We start from the raw sequence: 26,815 nt of genomic DNA on the forward strand, positions 1-26,815 counted from the left end.
AGAGTTTGATAATTGAACACTGCTGCCTGTCCTGTGGTGCTGGTGCTGGCTGGCTTGTCACTGCCACGAGGACACGCTGTTCTGTTAGTAGTACTCACTGGGTGAAACATAATGGCCTGTGAAATTGAGGAGGCCAAAGTAGATAATCTAATGAAGTCTCTTTAGTAATTTAATACGAATCATTTTTATCTTTTAACTCTTACATACATATGCTTTTAATGCATATTTAAATAGTATTTACCTTGCTTTTCAGCATTCTGTTTCTTTACAGAACAGCAAAACGCTCTGGGTGGGGAAGAGAGCTGATAAGCTAACTTGTGTCTAAGGCTTGGGAAGAGTGTTTTAAATTCTATTTTACTGGGCTTTTGTAACTTTAGAGTTGTTAATATCATCTTCGGGTTTGCATCTTTCAAATGAGGCTTTGAAATTAGGACTCCAGGAACCATTTTAGCCATTTCTGAGTGGTTCGTGTATTATAAATAAATTTCATGTGAAAAATGACTTCACAAGTAAGTCCTCTGCTGTTTTTTTGATGCCTATTTTGAGACTGGCTATTTAACCACACTTTCATTGCCTGTACATAAGGATGAGGTGGTGTCTGTAAAACTCAGTGACCTCATATTTTTTTTACTTTGTGTATGCTGTTTTGTTTCCATTTTTAATTCACACAAATTCCACTATTAAAATCTGTTAATTTCTTAGCTTGTCATTAGTACTAAATCAAATATGCTTGGTTTACAAGTAAGAGAATAACCAGGCATCATGCATTTAATTGAAAATCTGTGCAAAATCAAACTGTTTTGATCATTGTCCCCAACAATGAGTGCCCTAATTTTATGAGATATCTGTTTAATTCTCATTGTATTAACAAAACGCTGTGGGCATTTGATGTCTCAGAAAATCAAGCTAAATGTTTTGTAACTGAAATTTGGGAAACTATTCTGCAGATGCACAAAGTGAGCAAATTTCTGTTCACTGTCCTGCAGTCACACTGGTTGCACAAGGAAAAAAACATACAATTAAAGTGCTCGTTTCATTAAAATGAGCTCTGAATACACGCAGAGGACATTTTATGAAAATGGAGGTGCTCTGTGTTGTTTTGTTTTTTAAAAAAAGCCATAATTTTAGCCTAAAGAACCACACTTCTATATATTGATATAGTTTGCTTGAATATGCAGACAGTGAAAAGCCTCCCTTTCTTTGGGAAACAAGGCTGAAACCCAGGTATATTTGTTCACCCGCCTCGTTCCCATTGTTGAGCCAGCTGGCCGGTTTTGCCCATATGCGATGCACAGGACGTCTCAAAGATGACGATATTTGTGGCGATGCTGGATGCCAGGGCTGGGTAATTGTTCCTGCAGCAGCTGGGCAGAAGAAATTCCTGCACTGAGCTCCCCCTCCTCTTGCGCTCTCCGGGAGGGTCCATGGGGTTGTCCAGGAGGTCCTGTGGTTTGGAGGGCATGAGCCCAGGAGCATCCTTGCAGGCTGCCCTGTGTCCTCAGCACTGCTGCCCACCCTGCTGGTGCCCTGCACTGCTGCTTTTCCCTGGGGCTCCCTCAGGGGTCTTTCCTGAAATTTGGGAGACCAGAGGTTAAGATACGGTAATTTACAGTGATTTAATTACCAAATAATGAGTGGGATAATTTGGGCGTATGAAGTCTTTCCAAGCTCTTTAAGAAGAAAAATCGTTGTTGTTTTCCTCATACTATGTGCTGAAGAAAACTTCCACAATTTAAAGTGAGTTTTATACAGTCCTTTCTTTACTGAAAAGAATAGCATTTAATCAGCTTCTTCTCAACATGTCACATGGGCTGAAAAGACAGTCTTGTTTTACGATGGAAATTTCAAGTTGCTTATTGTTAATAAAAAATACAGCAATCTTTTGCCACAGAAGTTGAATTTGTTTCCATAATAAGAGATCATTTTATTTTTAGAAAGTAAGCAATACCTTCTCTACTGCCATAAATTAGAATCACACTAACAAGATTTCTTAAATGAAGTAATATTTCAAAAAAGTTGATGATTATTTACCAGTGGCAGTATTAGGAAATTGGCTGATATCTAAGTATGTGCATCTTCAGCTGTGGACAGTGAGGTGTGCACCGAGCTGGATCCCTCCATCATTTCAGCTGTGGCAAAGTAACACTGACGGGACTAGAAGAGGCTTGGGAAGCCTTTGCGTGTCATCGTGGCTCCTGCCTTTTTCAGAGTATTGCCTTAGAACACCTGATATACCACCATGGCTTTCTAATACCTTTCCATATAAACAATGGTGGGAGTCGCCATAATAACTTATGGGGCTAGATGGTCTCGTCTTGAATTTGGCTTGAGAGTTGTGACCCACGCTGTGAATATGTTCAAGGCTTCCCAAACCTGGTGGACTGCAGCTGGAGTATACTGCAGCTGGCGTGCTTCAGTCCCGAGAGTATCGCTACGTAGAGCACAGTTCTGCCAACTCCTATTTGGGAGTAGTCCCGACTGAGGTCTGTTGGGCTGTTGTTAATTAAGTGAAAACTTTGGATGAGAAGTTCAGGTCTGATCCATGACAGTGGGTGCTTCTGGAAAGAAACATTTCTTCTCTGCTGAAGATTGACGTTACTGTAGTGGGAGGAGGGTGGATGTATGCATCAGTGGAAGTTTTGTGACCTTTTTGAATATAATCATTATGTATTTCTGTAGTGCAGTGCAGTCATGTTTGTATATTTAGAATAAAATCCTGTGGGTAATACATACTTTGAAAGAATTCAAAGAAGATATGTCATAGCTGTGTTAAAGAAACACATTGCAAACTGTTTCTTGTGTACTTAGACCATGAAGAGATGGCTTTTGACAGCTGTTATATTTTTGTTCAACAGGCTGGAACATACTTGCCTCAGTCCTATTTGATTCATGAACAGATGATTGTTACTGATCGCATTGAAAATGTGGATCAGCTGGGATTCTTTATCTACCGCCTCTGCCGTGGCAAGGAGACCTATAAACTACAGCGCAAAGAAGCCATGAAAGGTAAACGTTCCTCCTGCAATCTTTCATGTTGGCAGAAAGTTCAGTGCTGCTTGAGTTCAGTAAATAGGCTTGATTGTGTTGAAAATAATGACTTTTATTAAAGCAAGGTTGCTTATTGCAGTAACCAGCTCTGTGGGCTTAAGTACATCTGATATTTTCTGTGTAGGTATGGAAATAAGTAATGTTATTGTGCAGAAGTGCTCAAGGCCTCAGTGAGCTGCTAAAAAGTGTGTGTGTGTATGCATGGTATGTTTTGTATGGGGTTCAGGCTTTCATCGATGATGATGTTTTCTGGGCTTTCATCAATGCTTTTCTTTAATCTTGTTTCTTGACCCACGCCCCCAAAACAAGAAAAAACTTGTAATAGATGAGAAGCCATAGCCTTGTAGTCCATGTACAGAATTTCAGGTGGTTCTTGTCATTGAAGCCATCTGTAAATTTGTCCACGTCTTCCTATTTGCATCAGTGAAACGTGAGTAAGAGTTGTCTTCACAGGAGAATTGTAGTGCTTGGTACTCCTTCACGGAAGATGTCACTTGGAAGAGTCTTGACAAGCTATTAAATACTGCCTTAAATTTTCACTCAGATTTTACTCAAACTTGCCTTTTATTTTTTTAAAACTGTATGTGATGTGCAAGTGCATACTGAAGCAGTTTAATTGCTTCAGTCATATTGTTGGACCTGACTGCTTGGGAGAAGAAGGAAAAGAAATACATTTTATAAAAGTAATTTAGAACAATGTTTAAAAATTAAAAGGTCTTCATAGTAAAATCCAATTCAAAATTCAGTATGTTGATCCTGGATCCGGTGGTAATAAATGATGAGCATGAGTTGGCAGTGAGCATTGGTTTGGCTAAAATTTGGTTAAATTGTCTTTCTCCAGTTCCAAGACATTGTTCTTTATATAATATTAGTCCACTCTTTTTTGCCTATAGTGGTTTATTCCTTTGCTGTTCCCTCTCTCATGTCCCCACAAGCGATTTTACAGATGCACAGAGAAGGAGGTTGGGAACTGGTCTGGGTTAAAACTAGCCAGTGGGGGGGTTTTGGCAGATTGGTTTTAACTAAACTAGTACTGTGATTTGGTTCACCACACCTTCAGGATCATTGCCTGCTTACTGATTTTTGAAGTATGAATGTGTGCCTATGTGTGTTTTCTCTGAGAGGGGGATGGAAGAGGGGTGGTTCTGATTTCTGGTGACATCTTACTATAGCAAATGTAAAACTGTTATGTCTCCGACGTACCTCATTCCCTCTTCCGTTTACTCTCCATTGTTCTTTACTAATACAAACAGGAATTCAGAAGCGTGAAGCCGTCAATTGCCGAAAGATTCGACACTTTGAGAACAGGTTTGCTATGGAAACACTCATCTGTGAACAGTAATGAGGAATATTACTGTTACAGGAGACTTAAAAACTACAGTATGACCCCACCCTTTGTATTGTGTGCAGTGATTATTTTTTAAAATCTTCTTTTATGTAAGTAGTGGACAGGGCTTTATTGCTGAACACCTTCCATACTTTTCATCTCAAGATACATGTAAAATCAATATGGTTTAGTTTTTTCCTTATTTTCAGGTGTGGTGTTCTTCTTATATTTGAATAGCGATTGTATAAAGACTTAGTTGCTAGTGCATTTCATGTGATGAGTCTTGAATACTAGGAAGAAGAGAAAGTCTTTGAAATATCCACCAGTTTTTAATTAAGGAAAATTGAAAAGAATTATTAATGTACAAATGGACTGCAAGAGCTACTTCTAACTGTAATATTACCTGCTATATAGTTTGTTACAGCATATAGACAAACCTGTATTTGACTCTCCCTAACAAAGTGCAATTTGTTTCGTTTTTAAAATATTGTCATATTTACCTTTTTAGATTGATTTCTGACTTGATGTTTTAAAATGGCAAGTGCTGTAACAATCTTTTAGAAAATTAAGAAGTAACTTATGTTACTAACTTGTATATAATCCATGTATGTGCAATGGAAAATAAACCTTATAAACCTGTTTGTCTAAAAGTCTTGTGTTTTCTTTTGCTATTACTGGGGGTTTTTTAGGGGAGGGCACTACAGTTCAAGTTAAAATTAATGCTTTTTACTTGCAGTACTATTTTTAAAAGTGAGAAGATAAAACAGAATAGGTGATGGCTGAGAAATGAAATATGAACAGAGAAGCACGTTCCTCTGTTCCTTTTTCATTTAAAGGCAATAGTGTGCTGCTTCCTTAAATTCTGAGTTGATATTTCCACAATACATACAGTCAGAGTGAGGCTCCAAAGCTGACTTAACATGTTGCTAATGTCTGTAGTCCCTGTCCTGAGTATTTGTGAAGTGATGTACATAATCTAGAGCATGCCGTGAGTCAGGCTGACCCATCTGAGAGCCAGGAGTGTTCACTACATGCAGGACTTTGCATTTCCCTTTGTTCAACTTCATGGTGTTCCTGTTGGCCTGTGCCATTGAGCTTTGCCAGTTAATACCATTCTGTGTCATGCCATTTACACTTAAAACTGCTGTTCTTAAAACAAGTTTGATTTTTTTTTTTAATATGATTGGGATCTTTGTAATTGCAACTTTTGTAGGGGAGAGTTCAGGATAAGATGTATCACAGTACCTGGTGTTTTGGAGCTGGTTGCAAGAAAAATTGTGGGAGAAAAAGAAAGGGAGTAACACTCAAAAACAAGGCTGGAAAATCTCTCCCAAAATCCACTTCTAAGCTTCCATAATACGGGAACTAACTTGTCTTTCTGACCAAATTTTGAGCATTGTCTTATCAGGAAAGTAGGAATTTTAATAGAGTATTTGCATATTTGTTTGAAAAAAAATTACTGCTTAAATCGATTTTTAAATAATATGCACCATAGGTGTCCAAATCTTTTGTCTTAGGTGAATATAGTCAAGAGGCTTTGTACTAATCTTATTTTCACCTTTTAAAGGATCTTTTCTTAATATAGTGGGAGGATGCTTTACTGGTTTTGGAGCTATTGTACAATTGTAAACATGCTACCATCCAGCTTCCGGCTATTGTGAATGTTTGGATCGAGATAAAACAGTTTGTTTTAAAGGAAGTTTTTTAAATACACAGTACTTTTTTTTTTTATCTGCTTTTGGCTTAGTTTTCAGTTTAGTCTTAGTGTAGGTGCATTATATATGATATGAAAAGTATAATTGTTACTTTCTGAACGCTGGACTATTTTAATCCCTTCTTGTTGGTGCATGGCAGTCAGAACATCAGATAAAGTCTCACACAGATGCAGGTTAGATGCTCATGTATAAATTAGATGTACATAGCTACACTTTGGTATAGATGTAAGCAAGCTGGAAAATCCACTGGAAAAACTTCAGCTATAGACATTCAGGATGTTGCAATTGTGTGCTTGCAATAAAGGTCAAATATATGTCAGGAAAAGGTTACTGGTGCATTCTTTGGAGCCCTGTATGATGTGAGATTTATGCTGAAGTACTTTTAAGCATGTTTCCTACCTTTTCATGGGCGTACCATTCCTATTTTCCATAAGTTAATATGAAACTTGCTAATTTTAAGTAAGCCTCACATCATCTTGTTTTCAAAAGAACACTCTGTAAGAAACTTTGTGATCTGTGGTGTGTCTTTTAATGGAGACCCTAGCAAGAAGGGGTGGCAGAGGGGGGAGAAATAGATTTGTTCTAGACAGGAGGTTTATATGATCATGCTGCATGCCTGTGTCTCTAATAACTTTTGAGCCCGTTGGATGGGAGAAGGAAATTTATTTCTATCAGTAGTGTGAAAATAAGCGTGGGGAAGGAGGGAGAAACTCATGTGCACTGAGCGAAAGCTCCCAGCATGCGCTCACATCTTATTAAATGCCAGGCAGTTTGTATGGGAAGAAGACCCTGAGTGAAGGAAAAGCTTCCCGATGGAACTTCTGCTCTCCTAGACAAAGTCGATGAAGCATGGGACACAAATCCATGGGAAAAAATAGCTCTAGGAGCTGCTTGGCCTTTTTTTTTTTCCTTTTTTATTTTAAAAATAAAGTATAAGAAACAAACATATCTGTGCTATACTGAAGAAAACCACATTTCTAGCCCAATGAATTCCAGAAAAGCGTTAGCATAAAAATGACCTCATTGGACAATTATCTTTGCACATAGTTTTAAAACTGCTCATAGGAATGAAAATGAATCCTAATGCTGAGACACACTTTGTCGCTGAAGTAGCAAAATCAGAGAAGTGCCACTATCCTGTATGCCACTGTGTTTATTTGATGGAGGGGGCTGTGTTGCTCTCGTGGGTCCCAAGCAGTGTCTGACGTTCATTCAATAAGGGTGTTGTCACCAGTCAGGGTGTATGATCAGGACTTGCAAAGCGTGATCAAAGCTCCAAGTCTTCCCTCCTTCTCTAGTTGAAGTCTTGCAGCTTTAGTAAGGAGTCACGGGGCGAGTTTTGACATGAAGAAAATACTGAAGGCCTGCAGGACAGAAAATGGAAGAGTTTGGTTATCTGGTGCAAGGAGAAGCTGCGGGGTTACATGAAGCAACGTGCACAGATGGGTTGCACTTGCAGAGACAAAAAGTAGGGGCTGGATTAATTTGTTTGAAGATGATTGTTTCCAGCTGAATCAGTACCCTGGAAGGCAACAGAGGTTTACCAAAGCCATCACCTGAGAGTAGCGATGTCCTCTGCAAAGGTGGGTACATGCTTTTGTTGGTATGAGTTGCATGGGAGAATAGTGACACGGCTGTGTTAGCAGAAGCCTGTGGTTTAGAAATATTAGCAGAGCTGTACTCTGACTGGCATTGTTTGTTCTGGTTGTAGGAGGATATTTTACTGTCACGGGGGAAGCAACATAGAAGAGCTTATAGCATTGTTTTCATCCTGTGAGTTTTTGCTGGAATACTATACACCAATGTTTTCACCTAATTGAGGTATTTCACTGCCATGCCTTGGTAAAGAATGTCATTATCTTGGACTCTCTTAACAAAGAGAAAAAACCAAGATCATGGGTAGATTTAATTCAGACAAATTCCTGTCTGTTCACTGTGGGCTATGGTTGCTAATTGCAATTGTTTTTCAGGTTGTCGGTTAAAATTAATTTTATTCCTGAGAACTGCTTCCAGTAGAGCATACTCTGCTTCTTGTGGGCTTAGGAAATCTTGGAAGAGGAGGCATGGGAAACATCCTCGCTGGGGAGACCGCCAGCAGCAGGACAGGGTGTTGCCTATGCCGGAGCACACTTTCTCACGCGGAGAGAGGAAGCAGAACCTCGGACTGAGCAGGACGGGAAGGGAGGGGTCACGATGGGGTCATTAATGTGGCCGTGTAATTGCAACAAGAGGGTTGTGGTTGGTTGGTCTGTCGACCTTTTATTTCATTACCAGTTGGCAGTACCAACCAAAAAGAGCTGCCCTGCAGAGGGGGTGCAGGATGCCCTGTGCACCCCAGGGGCAGAACGTGTCAGGGGTTAGAAGCACTTTGCCTGCAGGAACATACGGGACGGTACCTGCGTGACAAAGCATATGGTGTGAGAGAGCTGTGCATGCAAAGGCATGTTTTATATTAACGTCCGGACACCTTCCATAAGCTGTACCGAGAATGATTTTTTTCCTGATGTAATTGCACTTGCACTAAGGCCTCATTTGATACTGTATCAGAAATAGTGTGGCCAGCAGGGACAGGGAAGTGATCTTACCCCTGTACTCGGCACTGGTGAGGCCACACCTCGATTACTGTGTTCAGTTTTGGGCCCCTCACTACAAAAAGGACATTGAATTACTCGAGCGTGTCCAGAGAAGGGCAGTGAAGCTGGTGAAGGTTCTGGAGCACAGGTCATACGAGGAGCGACTGAGGGAACTGGGGTTGTTTAGTCTGGAGAAGAGGAGGCTGAGGGGAGACCTCATCGCCTTCTACAACTACCTGAAAGGAGGTTGCAGACAGCTGGGGGTGCGTCTGTTTAACCAAGTAATAAGTGATAGGACAAGAGGGAATGGCCTCAAGTTGTGCCAGGGAAGGTTTAGACTGGATATTAGGAAGCATTTCATTACAGAATGGGTTGTTAGGGGTTGGAATGGGCTGCCCAGGGAGGTGGTGGAGTCCCCATCCCTGGAGATGTTTAAGAGTCGGGCTGACATAGTGCTGAAGGATATGGTGTAGTTGAGAATGGTCAGTGTTAGGTTAACGGTTGGACTAGATGATCTTCAAGGTCCTTTCCAACCTAGATGATTCTGTGGTTCTGTGAAATTGCATCAGTCAGGGATTTTATTTTTGAGTACCCTGGTTCTCGATGCACAAATTTGGGCGTTTGCATGTAGGTGTCGAATATGTGCAGATGTTTCTCCATCCAGCGACAACACAGTGTCCTTTCAGATCCCACTAGCAATTTGGTCAAACACTTTATTGATAGAGATTCCTGCCTTAAACTCATCACTGCAGTATCTGAGACTCCAGCAGTGCACTACGTAATGCTCTGAGAACAGCAAGTCACGAATGTGTATGAATGTGGAGTGGAAATATTTTTAATAATAATGTGTGTATATATATAGAGAGAGGCTTTGAACTGTTAGAGGAGGCAACACCTAAAAAATACCTCTCCTTAGAGAGAAATGGGTTGAGGTTTGTCATGGTGCCTATGGATTTCACATCACTGTAAAAATATTAACTTTTAGAAGTGGTTTTTATCCTTCATATTTTGAATGGAGTCTTTATGTAGGACACAATATTAGGGGCCACGGTCACCAACAAGGGGTACAACCAGCCAGCTTCACCCCATCACACCTGTAAACCATTCTCAGCTTCAAAGGCAGAGCGGATGCCAGTGCAATTGCAAGGCAGTGTTACCAGGGGAGGTCATGCTTGGGTGAGAAAAAGACCTGGCTTAAACCATGGCTTTAGTGTCCCTGAGGCACTCCTGAAGCAAAACTGTCACTTAAGCCCATCTGTTGCTCCAGGTGGTGCTCCAGAGAAATCCTCCTTAAGGGCTGGGGCCTGGAGGGCAGCAGCTGGAGAAGAGTTGGCCAGCAGGGAGCTGGGGCGGGTCCGTCACCTCCTCGTTCCTGTTAGCACTTGTGGCGCGGCTTTGAGAGGGATAGTTGGGTGACACTGAGGGTGGGGGGCTGGTGGCTGCTGCACGGTGCAAGGGGTGCCCATGCACAGAAAAGGCTGGCCAGGAGAGGTTATGCCCCCTCCCTGGTTAATTCTGCCTGCTACAGGCAGGAAAATGAGGTGTGATTTGGACAGACATTTTTATAATCTGTGAATTTTACAGCCTATGGGCTTTATTCAAGCAAATCTTCTGCCAATATTTAATACTTGGACTAACTCAGAAGCTCCCAATGTAGTGGTTTTAGTGCATACATTTGTCATGCATCTCTAGAAGAACTGATTTTATTATAATTGTAGCTTAAGTGGTAGAGGCCTGTCATAATGTAGAAAGCAACTAGTCTTGGTAGACCATGAGGTGCACTTAAATGAAGTTTCCCCATCACAAGTATTTCATTTCTGTGAGAACTAAAAAAGTAGCAGGCTTCTATATCTGAGCAGGAAGAGTCAAAATAAATGGGTTTGGTTTCATTTGCAATGAAAGCATGACTTCTATTCCCACTGGCAATTACCATGAAACTATAGCAACAGTTTTAAGTGAAAAAATTAAGATAATAAAATTACTTAAGATTGTGTAGCAGCTGGAAACAATGAGTCAGGACTGCCTGACTGGGCAATGTTTCACAGACTGCCATCTGTCTATGACCTACACTTTAAAAGCTGTTGTAGCAAGATGTTTAGAATAAAAGTGCTGTCAGGTCAGTTGATAAATTATCATTAATACTTTATTTGACCTTGCTGTGTTTCGTTTGGGTTTGTGGGGGTTTTTTTCCCCCAATAAGAGCTGCTTTTCTTCTTTCCTTTGTCATTTTATTCCAAAATCCCAAAGGCCCTATTTAAAAGAAATGTTTTAAAATACAGGATTAAAACATTCCAATCAGTATATCTAACGGGGCGGGGAACAGCTCAGCAATTTACTTACAGTTTTACACATGTGCCTTTCTCTGGAAGCACATACAAACACATTAAGTCTTTTTACTGCAGTTTAGATGTAGTTACTACACCTGAGGCTCCAGGATGGAGAATTAAAAGGTTATTGTAGCTCGATTCATCTGCTGCCTCCCTTCTTCTCCCTCTAGTTGTAACTTGAAGCATTCTGAGATTATATTTTGGTGGTACCTGCTTATGGAGGGGAGCCCTAATTGCCTTGCTTGATGAAAAAGTGCATAAAATTTGCCTTGAGAAGGTGCTTAGCACACTAACAATTTTAGAAAATTGGTATTTACACCGAGGCTGGTTGTTCATTCTTTAAAAGGATATGATGTTCTCTAAGCATTAACGCACAGGGGGTTATGAGAGCAACACAAATGCTTTGCCTATCATTTGGATGACCTGGCTCTGTAAGCGTGCTAAAGCAGCTGTGAGGGAAGCTACCCAGGAGGGTGTGTTTCCTTCTTGCTGACAGCTGGGAGGGTCTCCCCTGGCTCTGACCATGTTTTCTGAGATGCTTTGCTCTCATTTTAAATTCTTCTGTGCTCTTAAAACCACTTGTGAGGAGAGGTCAATGGACTCGTCTGTGGTTTAGGGTTTTAGCTTACTTTTCCAAGCTGGTAGATGTGTCTAGTTGTTTGTGGTTCAGCTGTAGACAACATGCAGTCCTAGACTCCAAACCTTCCACAGCATCTGGTATCATCTGATTGCAAGAAGTATTTAAATGTGCCTAGAAGCAGGGTAAAGTTACTGTCACAGTTTTACTGGAATCATAATAAGGAATGTCTAAATCCCACTACAGTCTATAACTCAAAACATTTCATTTGGAGTTTACGTACTTTGATTTGCCTCAGAAATCCCATTTGTTCTGTATTCACTTTACTGTAATTGGTTTAATTATAATTATGAACCAGAAAAATACTGTTCTGCCATTTTTAAGTTAATGAATATAAAGAAAAATCCTGAACAAAAAGTGAGTGAATCTTAAAAATACTAGTGAATTTGTACTGTATACCATAGTTGTACTCATTTTTTTTTTAAATCCAGAGCTTTGACAGGAGTCTCAGTAAAACTAGCTGCTTTCCAGATGAATGATAAATATGTGCATGTTGTTAGGAGTCCTTACATACAAATATTTTTACTTTTTCTAAGAAGTTGTCATCATAAAAAACTGAAAATCAATGTGTTCATTTGCAGCAGTGATCTGCCTTCTAAATATGGGTATGTGATTGCATATGACAGAGTAGATTTTTATGTGAAACGGGGCACTGGGAATTTGAATCCTACTGGCTTAAAATCCAGAAGGTGCCCAAAGCCTGGAGAATTTCTTACATTAAACGTAATTGTAATGCACGGCGTTAAAAGTATTTGTTGGGACTTGGATGAATTTCAGATTGAGAGATGGTCATGAAGGATTTGTAATTTCTATCCTGCTCTATGCCTGTACAGCTATTTATTTTTATATATAGGTGTATGGTTCATGCCGTGTCATAGAAAAGAAGCATCGACGGCCTCCAGCTTGTTTAGTACCTGAACTATCAGAAACAGCTAGGCTACCGTCTCCGGAGCGACTGAAGGACTCTGGAGGATCTCTAGGGCCGAGGGTGCGAGCGCTCGTTTCGTGAGGGAGCGGCGCTGACCCCTCACCAAGGCGTCCTTTCTCCCTCGGTCACCTGCGGCTCAGACAGCCGGATGCCATCGCTCCTCCTCTTGCTGCGTCCTCAGCTTTGACTCACGTCAGCTGTAACATAAAACCGAGTCTGGGAAGGCGAGAGACGCCGCCAGGGCCGGAGCCGCTGCCCCGATACCTGCCGCCGGTGGTACCTGCCGGTGGTGGTGCCCCGCCGCTACCTCAGGGAGGGGGGCTGAGCTCAGCCCTGCCCACCCGCGAGCCGCCGCCCTCGCGCCGGTTGCCCGGACGCACGAAGCGGAGCCGGCTCCCATTGGCTAGCGCGGAGAAGAACGCGCGCTCATTGGCTGAGCGGCTGGCGCGGGCAGCTTCTCCTTCCGGGTTCCGAGGCCCGCCCCGCCGGTCGGTGTCGCGGGGGTGCGGCCGCCGCCCCTCCTCGCCGGGGGGTGGGGTGGGAGCGCTGAGCCGGCCCGGAAGTGACGGCGGAGCGGCTGGCGGTGACGCAGTTTTCCCGCGGTTTGGGCGGCGGGGCAGGGGGAGGGGAGCGGTAGACCGGCGGCCCGTCGTTACTGCCGCCCGCGGCGGGCGCTTGACCGGCGGGGCCCAGCGGCCGCCCGCGCGCGGGCCGCCATGCCGCCCAAGCCCCCCCGCAGGGCGGGCGCTGCCGCCAGGAGCCAGCGCGCGAGCCCCGACAGCGGCTCCGCGCCGCCGGCGGCCGCCGCTCCCCGGTAAGCGCCGCCCGGGCCGGGAGCGTATGGCGCGGGCGGGCCGGGGAAGCGGTCGGGCTGCTCCGCGGGCGGGGGTGGCGGGCCCGGGCCGCACCGCCGGGGGTCCGGGCTGCACCTCTTCCGCGGGGTGGGGCGGTGTCACCGCGGGGCGCCCTTCGGCAGCTGGTGCGCCCGCGTAGCTCTGCGGTCCGGTATGGAGCCGGTGCGCTGCGCGGGGCCTCCGCTGGTGAGGGCTTTGGCTTTTCCTAGGCTCGAGATTGGCGAAGCTGACTTCGTTGTGCTCTGTGATGCTCTGAAAGTGTCGGAGGGCGTGAGGGAGAGAGCGTGGAAGACGTACGAGACCTTATCGGCTGTGGATGGAGCTATAGTGAGTACTGCTGCTTGGAACTCACACCTCTGTTGGGGCGTCTGTCCTGCGCCCGGCTTGAAATACTAAACTTTGCTGGACTGGGGACCAAGTGTCCTGCAGCCAAGGCTTGGGTGGTATGACTTTGTTGTTTCCAAGTGCAGTTAGACAGAAGTTGGATGTTGCTATGTGCATGCCTATATAAACGCTGGTATCTATATATCTCCCTTTTTTTGTTAATGCACTTGGTAACTATTGGTAACTATTGTTGCCAATAAAGGTAGGGACTAAGAAATCTTTTAGATTGCTAATAAATGACAGTAGAAAGCAACACCCTACAATCAGCTAATTCTTCACACTGCAAGTTATTTCAAATATGCCTGAGTCAGCTTTATACGGGTCATCTCTTCGTGTGTTTTTATGTATTTCTTCCTTCTGCACTCTTCTTTATGAGGCTGCAGAAAGGGTCTGGAGAAGTCTATTGCAGAGAAAGGGATGTTTGTATGTTAAACTTTTTTTCTACTGCCTAATGTTAATCTGTATGTATTTATCATTGAGGTATTTCCATTCAAAGTTAGTCATTGGGCATGTGTAAACAGATTAAAATGATATGCCCTTTCCTGATGTTTTTTTCCCATTCTCAGTGTACTACTGCTGTCTCAACAGGCTGACTTGGAGGACAGCTACAATACAATTAAATCATAAACGAAGCTTTGTTACACAGACCTGAATTAGATTTCAAATACCTAGCTGGGGTTTTATTCCCAGTGCGTGGGCTAACATCCATGTATTTGCTGCGACTTCTGCTTATTCTTCTGCAACTTGAGCTGACCTGTCATAGCTGTGTTGTCACTAGTAATACCTTGTTGTCTGTGGTTTTTAAACCACAGTATGGGTATACCAGCTCTTGATGCATTTGAGTTTAGCAACACAATACAGTAACAGTGTGGGGGAGAGAGACTGTACAGCTCTTTCAGTAACAGATACAATTTCTGGCCATGGGTGTTCCCAGCGAACACTTACTTAAAAGCATAGTCAGGCTTTTCTATATGAACTGAAACAGGAGCACTCAGTTCTATTGAGTAAAAAAAACAAGGCAGGTTTGCGTATAACTCTGCAAATTTCACTTGCAGGTGAAATTTTCTTTTCACTGATCATTGCCCAGCAGCGGCCAGATGAGGCACAGGGCATTTGCAACCCTTCTTTTCATCATCTGAAGATGACCTCCTTGTACTATTCAGAAGAGGGCAATGACTAGATCTTCATTATTACATATAGCTAGTATTTATTGTCTTGTAATTAAAGTGAAGTTAAGACTTGTGCTAAGAGCCTTTCGATGTATAGGAGAAAGTCTGCATTATGTTGTGGTTCAATCCAAGGCCTTTTCTTCAACCTTTCTGCTGTATTGGCAAGGTGTTGACATGAGGAAGCTGGCAAGCATGTGCCTCCACGGGACCTGGCAGGCAGTGGAGTTGCTACTTCTAGCCGAGACCAGTGCAGGCTTCGTTTGAGTGTGAAGTCAATCAAATTAACATCTGGCTGATTGCTGCTTCTCTTTCCAAGTCAAGCTGTTATCATGGGGAGCAGGGTTTCTTGCGGTGACTCTCTGGTTCAGGTTGCACGGACTCAGGAGGAGGCTGTATCTAAATGCCCAGTCCTTTCTCCCCTGTGGTAAAGGTAACGTATTGGGGGGGCTGCCCCAGGGTTTGTCCTGCAAGCAGCAGCAGTGTTTGTTTTAATCAACATGGTCCAGTGCTAACCTGTTCAGTTTTGAACTGGAACAGAAGCTGCTTATGTAGCAGCTTTCTGTTCTCAAGCAAAAGGGGAAATAGTAGGACACCAGTTGAGAAAAGTACCTACCAGAACACTTCTGTTTAACCCTGTAGTTGGTTTGAGTTGAGGAAGGTTAAATCATCAGACCACTGATGGAAATAGAGGTAGCACCTAATGATCCCACTCTCAAGCTATTACAGAGCATAAAGACCCGAAACCTTACTTTCCCTGGCACACTGTCCTTATTCTTTGTGGTTGATCTCAGAATTGTGCCTGCCAAGCTTCTGAGGATGTGGAAGGGACTTGCAGCGCTAACTAGGAAGTGGCGTGGCCCGGACATAAGGTACTGTGGTAACTGGCAGAGATTCAGGCTGCAAATGTAGACTTGGACCTAGTGTGAACCCCTGCTGTATCCTTGCTCAATGAATATTTAGTGACTTGAAGTGAAAACATTGAGTAGTACTGTCCTTCTTGGGTCATTTAAGGTACATGTAATCATGTGCAAAGAGACTCTGGAAACAAGGTATATGCAGCTTAAAAGTATAAAGCAATTATTTTTGGCATGTGCACATAGAAGTTTGCTAGGATGTAGTCACCTGTCAGCCTAAGTGTGCCTACATTTCAGTGAGACACCTAAAGAGTGTTTGCTGGCCAGGGAGGAATCGGTCAGGAGGAGAAAGGTTGGTATCTGCTGCTCCCTGGAATGAATCCTCTGTGCCATTACCTGCTGAAGCCACCAGCACCACCAAAACTGGCTGATTTGCTGCTTTTTTCCTTCAGGATGTCACACCTTTCCACATACGTATTTTTTGATTTGAAACTTTGAGCTACTAATGATCCTATTTCTCTCTGAATTTCACCTTTCTTATCTTGCATAGCTCTGCACTGCGGTTTTTCTTACAGTGCTCTCAACTAATCTGTTTCCCCAGCAATTTGAGTCAAGGATATACAGCTGCATCCTATCACAGCTGGGCCTTGAATCATTGAAACAGCTGAACCCTGTGAGAGGTGTGGAGGAGGAAGGTGACAGGAGAGAGATGGTTACACGATGGTTCTGGAAAATTCAGGCTGACTTGTAGTTGGAAAAACTAGACCTGCAGAGAGAGATATTGTTCAAATCACTACAACTATCTGTTAAATGTGGTGGTAAAGTTTTCCTCTGACAGCCAGAGGTTAGTTACACTCTTCTACAATAAAATCATAACTTGAAATCTCCGAGACAAAACCCCAAATGGTGATTCCAGAAATGTTGTACTGAAACAGTGCTGTTGGTATATGGTGTGAAGGAAGGTACCTGATGAATGACTAGAAAGATGTTTTATTTTGCATTCTTTTTTATATCTGGTGAACTCCCGCACAAGTTTATTGTAAATATGGAAGTGTATATAGAAATCACAGCTTTTGCATTAGTGTCATGCAGAGACTTTTGTTCTTTCTATCATTTCTCTTGTTTACCAAACCAAGCTATCTAGGTAAACAAAATACTTTAGAGTTGTAGTTTTTACTGTCCTAATTTCAAAACTCTTATACACTGACAGTTGTTGACTTAGAAAATTGGCTCTGCTTCTCTTGTACTCTTATTTTTTTTTTTGTAACTGTCCTGAAATCTGTATTATGAATCAATAATGCTTGTAAACTCTAGGTGGAGTAAACAGACTTAGTGGAATTACTTATGTACTTTGGTGAGTAGCATGTGATTGTTAGTGTAAGAAAGACTAGGAGATGTCCTAGAAGCCGTACTAATACTGCTAAGAAAAAGTTCAGGGTGTTTGTTATGTTCTGGTACTGTTTGTTTTGGTGAAGAACAATGGAATGAGAATCTGAAGTAGAGTACTGGGTGATGTAAGCAGGAAAAAGAAACTTGAGTGAGTTCTTGCTTAATATATTGGGAAGAACCAATGTGAGGAACAGATGACATGGTGACTAAATTGGAAATAAACTTCTGCAAAGAAAATGGAAGTGGTTTAGGAAATTGATAGAAATTGGAGTCTGCCAAGGACCTTGAGGCACAAGGTCTGGTGTGCTTCAACCTCATCAGCCAAACTTGCTGTAGTACGTGGTGCGTGGGCAGGAGCTTCATTTTTTGTTTGTGGTTCATAGCACTGTTTGGGAAATGTGGCCCACTGTTCTGCTGCTGCTCAGCTGTTCAGACTCACAAATTCCCGAGTCATTTTTATCAAGTATCTGCCTAACCCACTATTAAAAAATTCTGATGATGAAAGATCTGAAGTCTGCATAGTTAATCCTTCCTAGTTTAACTTTCTTTGCCTATGATTTTTTTTTTTCCCCAAGTACTGCACTAATCTCTTTCTGTGTTACAATTCAAGCCAGTGCTGATTATTCTGTACCCCATGGAGGTGAGAATGTGTTATTGCTGCCTTATTTTTTTTTTTTTCCCCCCCTGGAAAGTCTCTAGCATCTGAAGATGTTTCTGTCACCTTTCCTTGTTTCTAATTGCTCATCTTACATTTTGAAATTATCTCCAACTGGTGACTTATTCTGGTATGCAGATACTGCAGAGCACTTGATTCACACGAGAGTTGAACTATGTTCTTAGTAAAGAATACTTAAAAGATGAACTGTAGCTTAAGTGGAGGAATGAAATAGTGAGTTCTTAAATATAGCAAGGTTGCTCTGTGTAGACCAAAAAGTTAGTGATCAGCAGGTCAAATATTCCCCATCCATAAAATTTCACATTTAAATTAAATCAGTTCCTTTTGGTTGTAGTTTCTTATGGAAAAGAAAACACTGTAGTTGGTAAACCCCCTCATCCTCATGTTAAAAGGCACGTAGAGGCTTCTTGCTTTTGGCAAAAGCATGAAAAATATATGAGCTAATAAAGTCTTTCTGTTTAGAACTTTGTCTCTTATTTATAGAACTGAAGCTAAACTGAATCTGAATCCAATGAAACTTTGAGTAGATAAGCAAAATTACAGGTATTTTGGGATCTTTTGTTATTAAACAAAACCAAAGTGCTACTGAAAGTCCTGAAGAAAACATAAATCATCACCATGGGCTCTTGCTGGTAATATTCAGTATCTCAGTAGCAGATGCACTGCGTGTATGTGTTGTGCCCTTGCGTTTCAAAACCATAGCTAACTGGCAGACAGGTTGGGTTTTTTTTGATCTTCATCTGCCCATCCTGGGGAAAGACTGATGTCCCTTCCAGTCTTGCTACATGCAAGAAAAGCGTAATGGGAAATTTTCATATCAGAAGAACTATTTTCATCAGTTCAATAATTTCCATTGACTTCCATTTACTTTTAGCTAGTATTATGTTTGAGTTTGATTTCGTCTGTTGAGAACTAATAGCAATCTTCCATTCCAGACAATGTTCAATAGAAAATTTAAAACGTTATTGATGAAAAATGGAGAATCTGTCTTTACACAGAACTTCTTATATGCAGACAGTGGGTACAGGATTCATGTTCAGAATTTTTTTTTTCTAGGAAATTTTTCCCACAAGTCTTAATTCTGCTTAGTTTTCTATTGTGAATCTATAGTTCTCTATATTGATTAGGATGTGGTGGCTGAGGTTTTAGTAAGCCAACAAGTTCCACATCTTCCCCTTCAAAAATCAGGTTTTTGTTATTTCCAGTGTGACGTCCTATATCCCATTTGATTCAAATACCCATCTACATTTGCATATTTCTCATGTACATTTCTCTTGACCTTCTTTTATACAACATCGTTTGAAGTTTCTATTTCTGGATCACGTTTGTAGGCTGTCATCAAAACTGTTCTCAGTGTTGGCAGGATAATAAACATTGCTAACAGCAAGCTAGAACTGAGACTTCTTGTGACTGGTTTAGCGCAGGAGAAACTCGTGAGGTAGAGAAGTTATTTCTGCTAGTGCCTTTAACACCTTGCAACAACATCTGGAAAGAAGAGAGCCAAGATTCCCATTTCACAGTAGTTCAGTTTGAGCATTTTAAGCCTTGACTCCTCCAGGTTGTTTACACTAGATTTAGGCAAACTGATGATCTGCTGAAAATATATTAAATAGTAATAAGTCCAGAATGAGAAATAAATATTTTGAAAGAGTATGTAAAGGTTTTAGATCTTTTCCTACAGAAAACTATATTGATTTAACAGAACTGAGCTACATTGCTGAAAGTTATAGCATTGGTTCCTGAGAATCATAAGTAAAAAAGAAGAATCGACGTAGACTACTCTACTAGGTGCTAAATAATCTTTGAGTTGGTGATTGGTAGGCTTCATGAAATAAGGTCACTGGAAGTCATCCTGTTAGAACTGACAGCCAAGGACAAATGTTGAGTTGTTGTCCAGCCTGTTTTCTGCAGTGGTACTGTATCAACAAAGATCTTGAGTCAGACTGTGGTCAAGAAGAAAACCCTCAGAAATGAATTTCTGGCTGTGAATTTGCCTTATGTTCGTTCCCATGCCCTCAAGTCCATCTGGGATGAATTGTCTGGCTTCGGCTGTAAACAAACCGTTAATTTGTGTCATAGGATTGGCTCCACTGGAGTTACGATGCTGGTAAAATAGTTGGAGGGATGCTGCTGCATTTTTGTTCTGCAGTCAGCTTAACTCATTTGTATAGGAAAACTTTAAAATGTCTGTGAGCTTTGAGAGGGAAGGAGTATGAGAAGGAGAATACTCAGGAGTCTAACTTGCCAGGAAGACATTTCTTTGTCTCTTCTCCCCTTCTACCCCATGATGTTTATATTTTGTGTATTAAAATCACTAAAATCTTCCTGTATGGGTATGGGCAGATAGTCTTATTTTCTGAGGAAACTGCAGTTTACTTGCGTGTTCGGGTGCTTTAACCAGCAGTAGCTGGTGGGATAGGCCCAGTCCAGTGTTCTTGCATGTTTTCCTCTCTTTCCTTACGCAGTTGATGTTAAGAGGTGGGCACACTCAAGAGCTGCTCACTTAGCTACTGGAAAACAATCATAATCTATTAGTTTATCCTGGGTTCTGTGTAATGTTTTTTGTTAGGCCAGCAGTCATCCAACATCTGTCTCGTTGAGGAGAAGGTGCCCCAAGCATCCTGTAACACCAGGAGTGGATAAGGGGGTAGTCCTGTTATTAGAGTTTGACTCACTGTAACGGTTTGAATCTAGTAGATTGACAGGCTGCCTCTGAGGCTGCTGTCTTGTTTAATGGAAGAAATAAATGAGTTATTAGCCCAAACAGAATCATAGAATCATCTAGGTTGGAAAAGACCTTGAAGATCATCTAGTCCAACCATTAACCTAACACTGACAGTTCCCAACTACACCATATCCCTAAGTGCTATGTCAACCTGACTCTTAAACACCTCCAGGGATGGGGACTCCACCACTGCCCTGGGCAGCCCATTCCAACATCTAACAACCCGTTCTGTAAAGAAATACTTCCTAATATCCAGTCTAAACCTTCCCTGGTGCAACTTGAAACCATAGTGGTTAAGGAGTTTAAAGACTGTTCTTGCAAGCCAGACCTCACTCTTACCGATTAAACCATTGCTATAGCTGTAAAGCATTGATCTTCCCAGGGTAGAGCTAAGCTGCCTAGGAGAGCTAGGCTTGTTTGGACAGGCAGCAAACTAGGAACAATTTCTCTGCTTCCTAGCACTTAGCCCTCCTACCCTACAAGATGTTGTATTTACAAAATGATGTCATGGTCCGAGTTTGCAGGAGCATGAAGTGAAGGGAACTTCGTCATTGAACAAGGTCAGCTGACTCCAGTGGCAGTGGTGTCCTCAGTGAATAGTCATCCTTCTTGGTAGGTACTAGCTAGCCTTAACCTTCAAGATTTTTTTACAGTGCATCACAGACATATTAATGGAGGAAAATAGACATCCCCATCCAACAGGACATTTTTTGTTCTCATGTGTCTGGGTAGCTTGTTGTACGTGTCAGCAAAGTATTGTTGAGACTTGCTGAGATGGTGAGGGCACATCTCTTAGCAAAGCCCATTTTCTGTGCAAAACCTCCTTGAGAGTAATTTTCTTCACATCATCTTTAGGTTGTTGGTGGTATATGATGGTACATAAAATATCTAAAAAGTGAGGGTTTCTAATAAACAAAGAGACAGTGACTATTTGATATTAATATCCATTCCTTTATGTATCGTCAAATGCATCTCAGTCTCTCAATAGCTTTTTTCAAAATAATTTTCTGTTGTACAAGGTGCCACAATTCATAGAAATGCTCAAATAGGAATGCAGGAAGAAAGTAGTGACTTAAATAATGGACAGTTACCATGTTTTTGAAGGTGGCTGGTTACATTAGCATTCAAGCCTGTACTGTAACTCTTATCAATTGCACAAACCACTGAAACTTTTCATTCTTTGGAGGAGGACTCAGCCAGTCTTTGTGGATGTATAAACACTGGTCCCAAGAAAATAAAAAAAAAATTAAGTTGGCAGTGTTAGTGAAATTTTTGTGTCATTTATGGGCACGGCAAGCTATTTGTCATGGTTACGCTGTGGCATAAGCAAGGATATGAGCAGGTGCTGAGGAGACAGAGCCTTTTGGGATGGTTTTGGAAGACCATGTAAGATGGAGGGAGTCAGTTCTGGTGCAGTCTTATTCCTCTTGCCTTTTGGGAGTATTTTGTAGAGTGAACTGGCCCCTGGGGCTTGCATTTTTGTTTGCAGGGCAGCTAGGTTGAGTGGTTGGGGAAAGGATAAAGTAGGCCAGAGAGTGGGCTAAAACTAAGCAGCATAGAAGAGCAGGAGTTTGGTACTTCAGCTTACTTGCTCCTGGGGGTCTGTTTCGCCTGTGTCCTCTTAACAGATGGTACATCTGACCTAGAACTGCTGAGATGCGCTCAAATGCTGCTCCTTTGCTGAAGCAGCTGTAGGCCTGGGTGTCATTGGAGAGTTATTTACAAGGATGTGAAATGCCCAAAGAGTAGTTTAAGAGTTTGCTATTTTAGAAGTCTTGCAGGGCTGTGCCCACATCTAGTTCTGTCTTCAAAATAGTTTTGTTTCAAAACCTGCAGTATACTTGCTTAAGTAAGTGTTTTCTTCCATGCTTCTACAAAACATAGGTCTTTAGAGGTTTTCCGTTGAGGTGCTGGTTTGGTGGAAGGGCACTGTAATCGTAACTGGTGCCTGGCTGGCTCCAAGTGATTAGCTTGTGAACTGTCAAGAGCGAACTCCGTGTGGATGTCATGTCTGTCATTGTGATATGGCTTTTCTTTGGTGAAGGATGATCAGTTACAGCTTGTACCTTACTTCTAAGCAGCAGAAGACAGACCTTAAGTGTAGATGTATGGTAGGAAAATGCGTGAAGGTGCTTGTTACTGTAACGATTTACTAAACAAGGAGATGGGGTTGTGGTTGAGACCTAGCTGGAGAATAAAGCTCATGAGTATTTATTGCGTGTCCTTGCAATGATTTTATATTTCTTTCTTATGGCTTCTCTCCTGATTCCTTAACCTCCAATGTCTTGTTACTGTCAAATATTGTAACTTTAAAAGAAAAAAATAATGGCTTCTGCTTTACATAAACATTCTGTGGAACCAAAGCTTCTATTTCAAAGCTTTGCTATGGGTAAAATTGATCTTGTGCTCTAGGAACTAGAGTTGAAGTGCTTCGTCTTTCATCTGTAATGTAAAACTTGTAATGATTTTCAGTTATCAAATGATTTGCTATCATTAGTCATGTGTTTGAGGGTGTTTTGTTTTACTGTTTCTAATCTAGTTTGGACAAATTAATGCTTTCCATATATTACCCACTTTTATTGCATAATAAAAATAAAAACTTTTTTCTTTTTCTAAAAGGCTTATAATAAAAAGAAAAAGGAAACGTGGGGAGTCTGTATCTTTATTGTAGCAATTGATCTGGATGAAATGACATTCACTTTCACAGAGCTTCTGAAAAGTATAAGCATAAGGTAAGTGAATTTAAGTGTGTGAATTTAGATTTCAACAATTAACTAGTCAACATATTTATAAAGAGAATGTTTTTAAAGCATTGTGAAACTTTGTGCATATCAGGCTAATAGATTTTATAGTGAAAGTTACTTATGGGAATTCTGAATATTTTGGTACATTAGTCTTGCTATCATATTTGAGTTGAGGGAACAATGATACTTGTTTGATTCAACTATGATTTGCTTTGTATCACACAGCTGATTCTTGTTCTTGCTCAACCTAAGCCTTCATCAATTTAACTTGGTGTAAATTACACTTAAAATATTTTCCTTTGTTTCGCTGTATCAGGATTTTTGTAGAAAACCTTTTTTCCACCATTAGGCTTAGGCTAAATCAAGAAGTGGAAAAAAATAATGCTCTTCAAATAGTTCACCAGCATGTTGCTCTTTTTCAAACATTTTAATGCCAGTTTAAATTTTGTACTTTTGTACGTCCTTTTTGCTAGGGGATTGTTACTGTTATAGTGTCTATTCATAGAGTTCATAATACAAAGATGAAGATTATAGGACAATATCTGCTTTTAAGGTAAATTTAGGTGGCAACAGCAGTAGGCATACCTTGTGTTAGATTCACCCAAGGAAAGAATTCCAGTGCTGTCTGCCTAATAGCTGTGCTGTGAGTCGAAAGCATGTGCAGGAGCAGAGCCTTTCAGTGCTTTAGGGCAGGAGGCTAAGGCAGAATGCTGGGCACGTCACAGCTGTAGCCCCAGACTTGGGCCAGAATATCTTTTTCCTGGAAGTCATCTATTAGGACTAGACTTCTCCATGCCTCTTCTACCTTGCATCATCTTCTAGAGCAGCGCTCAGGTCCTATGTTTTGACTTAATCTCTTCAGTCTTGACTGACTTGGAACCGTGTGGTTGAAATCTAATTGCATTTGTGAAGCGACGTTCAGCATGTTCCACCCGAGTACAAATCAACTTGTACTGCAAACTGAAAGAGACTTTTTCCCTTAGGGTTTCAAAGAGTAAGCTGCTTCTCTGCTGATTTTGATTTTTAGCAATACTGAATTGCTTGTTAGCCCTGGGCTTTTTGTCAACTATAAGGTCAAACTGGCAGTCATCATTGAGAGCCACACAGATACACTGGAAAGAGTTTTCATTCCATGGTAAAAAAATTCCTAAATAAACTTCTGACTGGCTTTATATTCAGTTTTTTAATCTGGCAAAGAATCATAGAAGTTGGAAGGGACCTCAAGGATCATCTGGTCCAACCTTTCTTGGCAAAAGTACAGTCTAGACAAGATGGCCCAGCACCTTGTCCAGCTGAATCTTAAAAGTGTCAGTGTTGGAGAATACACGTCTTCCCTGGGGAGATGATTCCAATGGCTGATTGTGCTCACTTATGAAAAATTTTCCCCTTGTATCCAGTTGGAATCTCCCCATGAGTAACTTGTACCCGTTACCACTTGTCTTTTCCATTTCCATCTTTGTAAAAAGGGTGTCTCCATCTTTGTAACCACCCTTTAAATACTGGAACATGGTGATAAGGTCTCCTTTAAGCCTTCTTTTCTCAAGACTGAACAAACCCAATTCTGTTAGGCTTTCCTCATATGGCAGGCTTCCCAGTCCCTTGATCATATTTGTGGACCTTCTCTGGACCCTCTCCAGCCTGTCCACATCTTTTCTGTACAGTGGGGACCAAAACTGAACACAGTATCCCATGTGTGGCCTGACAAGTGCTGAGTAGAGTGGGATATAATGACTTCTTTATCTCTGCTGGTGATGCCCTTGTTGATGCAACCCAGCATCCTGCCTTTCTTTGCCACAGCAGCGCACTGTTCACTCATGTTGATGTGGTTGTCCACCAGGACCCCCAGGTCCTTTTCAACAGAGCTGCTCCCCAGCCAGGTAGATCCTAGCCTGTGCTGCACTCCTAGGTTATATTTTCCCGGGTGCAAGAGCTTACACTTGTCCTTGTTGAACTTCATAAGGTTCTTGTTAGCCCACTCTTCCACCCCATCCAGGTCTTTCTGCAGTGTGGCTCTCACTTCCAAAGTGTCCACTTCCCCACTCAGTTTGGTATCGTCAGCAAACTTTATCAGGGTATGCTTGATGCCATCATCCAGATCACTTATGAAGATATTAAACAGTATTGGGCCCAATATCAATCAGTGGGGGACCCCACTTGTGACAGATTGCCAGTTTGACAAAGAGCTATTTACCACCACCCTCTGGGTGCAGCCTGTCAGCCAGTTTCCCACCCACTGCACAGACCACTTGTCTAGGCTATAACGCATCAGTTTCTCTAGGAGGAGGCTGTGGGGAGCCCTATTAAAAGCCTTGGAGAATTCCAGGTAGACCACGTCTACTGCTGGCCCCACATCGACTGAGCGGGTTACCTTGTCATAGAAGGCAATCAGGTTTGTCAAACACCATTTGCTCTTGGTGAATCTGTATGGGCTCTTCCCAGTCACGTGCTTCATTTGGCTTGTGATAGCCCCAGGAGGATTTGTTCTTTACCGGGGACTGAAGTAAGACTGATGGGCCTATGATTTCCTGGATCCTCCTTTAAGCCCTTCTTGTAGATGGGGGTAACATTAGCCTTCTTCCAGTCTTCTGGGATGTCTGCTGACCTCCATGACTTCTCAAAGATTATGGAGAGTGACCTCGCAATGTCATCAGCCAGCTCTCTTAACACCCTTGAGTAGATAACATCAGGGCCTGTCAATTTGTAGGGATCAAGCTCCTGTCATAGTCTGCATACCTTCCCTCATGGTGGGTCTGTGTTTGCATTGGCCTGGATTTTTGTTCCCAAGGCCTGGGGCCCAACAGTGCTGGTAAAGACAGAGGTGAAGAAAGTGTTGAGACCCTCTGGCTTTTCAGTAGTTTTGGTGACTAATTCACCTCTCCTGTTTAACAGTGGGCCACTATTTTCCTTCTGTTTCTGCTTGTTGTTTATGATAAAAAAAAATCTCTGAATACTTTATTCTGATAAAGGATCAAATTATATTTGATATAGTTGGATATATTCGATAGCTTCCTCCTTATTAATTTTTAGCAATCTGCTCATTTTGGCTATGAACTTAACAAGATGCTTTCTTGATGGCCACAATATTACATGGATGAGTAAGGAAGACTTTGGTCCCCTGTGTAATAGTATTTCCAAAGGGTGGCAATGTTCTTGTCCCCAATACCTGTTGCAAGACTTGAAATTCCATATAATTCAATGCATTCATCTTGGTTTTCATTCTTGGGTCTCTCTTTAGCATGGATGGAACCAAGGTTCATGTTCTTAGAGTAGCAAGAACATTACTAAAGTAGAACTTTCAGGTAGAACAGAAGAGTTGAGGTGTCTGTGTTGGAAACATGTGGTGTTACTGGCAAAACAAGCAAGAAAGATGTGTCTACTTAGCAAATTCTGACTTCCAAAGATAACACCTGTAGTAGCCAAGAAAATTCTGTGGTGGAGCCCATATTTCAAGATGCCTTTGCTGCC

General features: G+C 41.9%; 2 protein-coding genes and 1 long non-coding RNA gene across 5 annotated transcripts in view; 2 read left to right on the forward strand and 1 right to left on the reverse strand.

The window, feature by feature from the left end:
* ITM2B (integral membrane protein 2B) overlaps window positions 1-5,025 on the forward strand; it is a 28,602-nt gene extending 23,577 nt beyond the window's left edge. For both annotated transcript variants that reach the window (XM_074815682.1, XM_074815683.1), the window contains exons 5-6: window positions 2,856-3,006; window positions 4,302-5,025. In XM_074815682.1, coding sequence (XP_074671783.1) covers window positions 2,856-3,006; window positions 4,302-4,390 — 240 coding nt within the window. In that variant the 3' untranslated portion in view covers window positions 4,391-5,025. The remainder of the gene's footprint in view (window positions 1-2,855; window positions 3,007-4,301) is intronic.
* Window positions 5,026-6,986: 1,961 nt separating this feature from the next.
* Window positions 6,987-12,909, reverse strand: LOC141919672 (uncharacterized). The gene is made up of 3 exons (XR_012622062.1): window positions 12,542-12,909; window positions 11,620-11,741; window positions 6,987-7,454 (listed from the first exon to the last, which is right to left on the reverse strand). It is a non-coding gene; the product is annotated as an uncharacterized LOC141919672 (long non-coding RNA).
* A 325-nt stretch (window positions 12,910-13,234) lies between these two features.
* The window catches only part of RB1 (RB transcriptional corepressor 1), an 82,929-nt gene continuing 69,348 nt past the window's right edge, over window positions 13,235-26,815 (forward strand). For both annotated transcript variants that reach the window (XM_074815684.1, XM_074815685.1), the window contains exons 1-3: window positions 13,235-13,369; window positions 13,619-13,736; window positions 23,226-23,338. In XM_074815684.1, coding sequence (XP_074671785.1) covers window positions 13,272-13,369; window positions 13,619-13,736; window positions 23,226-23,338 — 329 coding nt within the window. In that variant the 5' untranslated portion in view covers window positions 13,235-13,271. The remainder of the gene's footprint in view (window positions 13,370-13,618; window positions 13,737-23,225; window positions 23,339-26,815) is intronic.

This window comes from Strix aluco, chromosome 2 (assembly GCF_031877795.1).
Source record: "Strix aluco isolate bStrAlu1 chromosome 2, bStrAlu1.hap1, whole genome shotgun sequence".
Taxonomy (NCBI): Eukaryota; Metazoa; Chordata; class Aves; order Strigiformes; family Strigidae; genus Strix; species Strix aluco.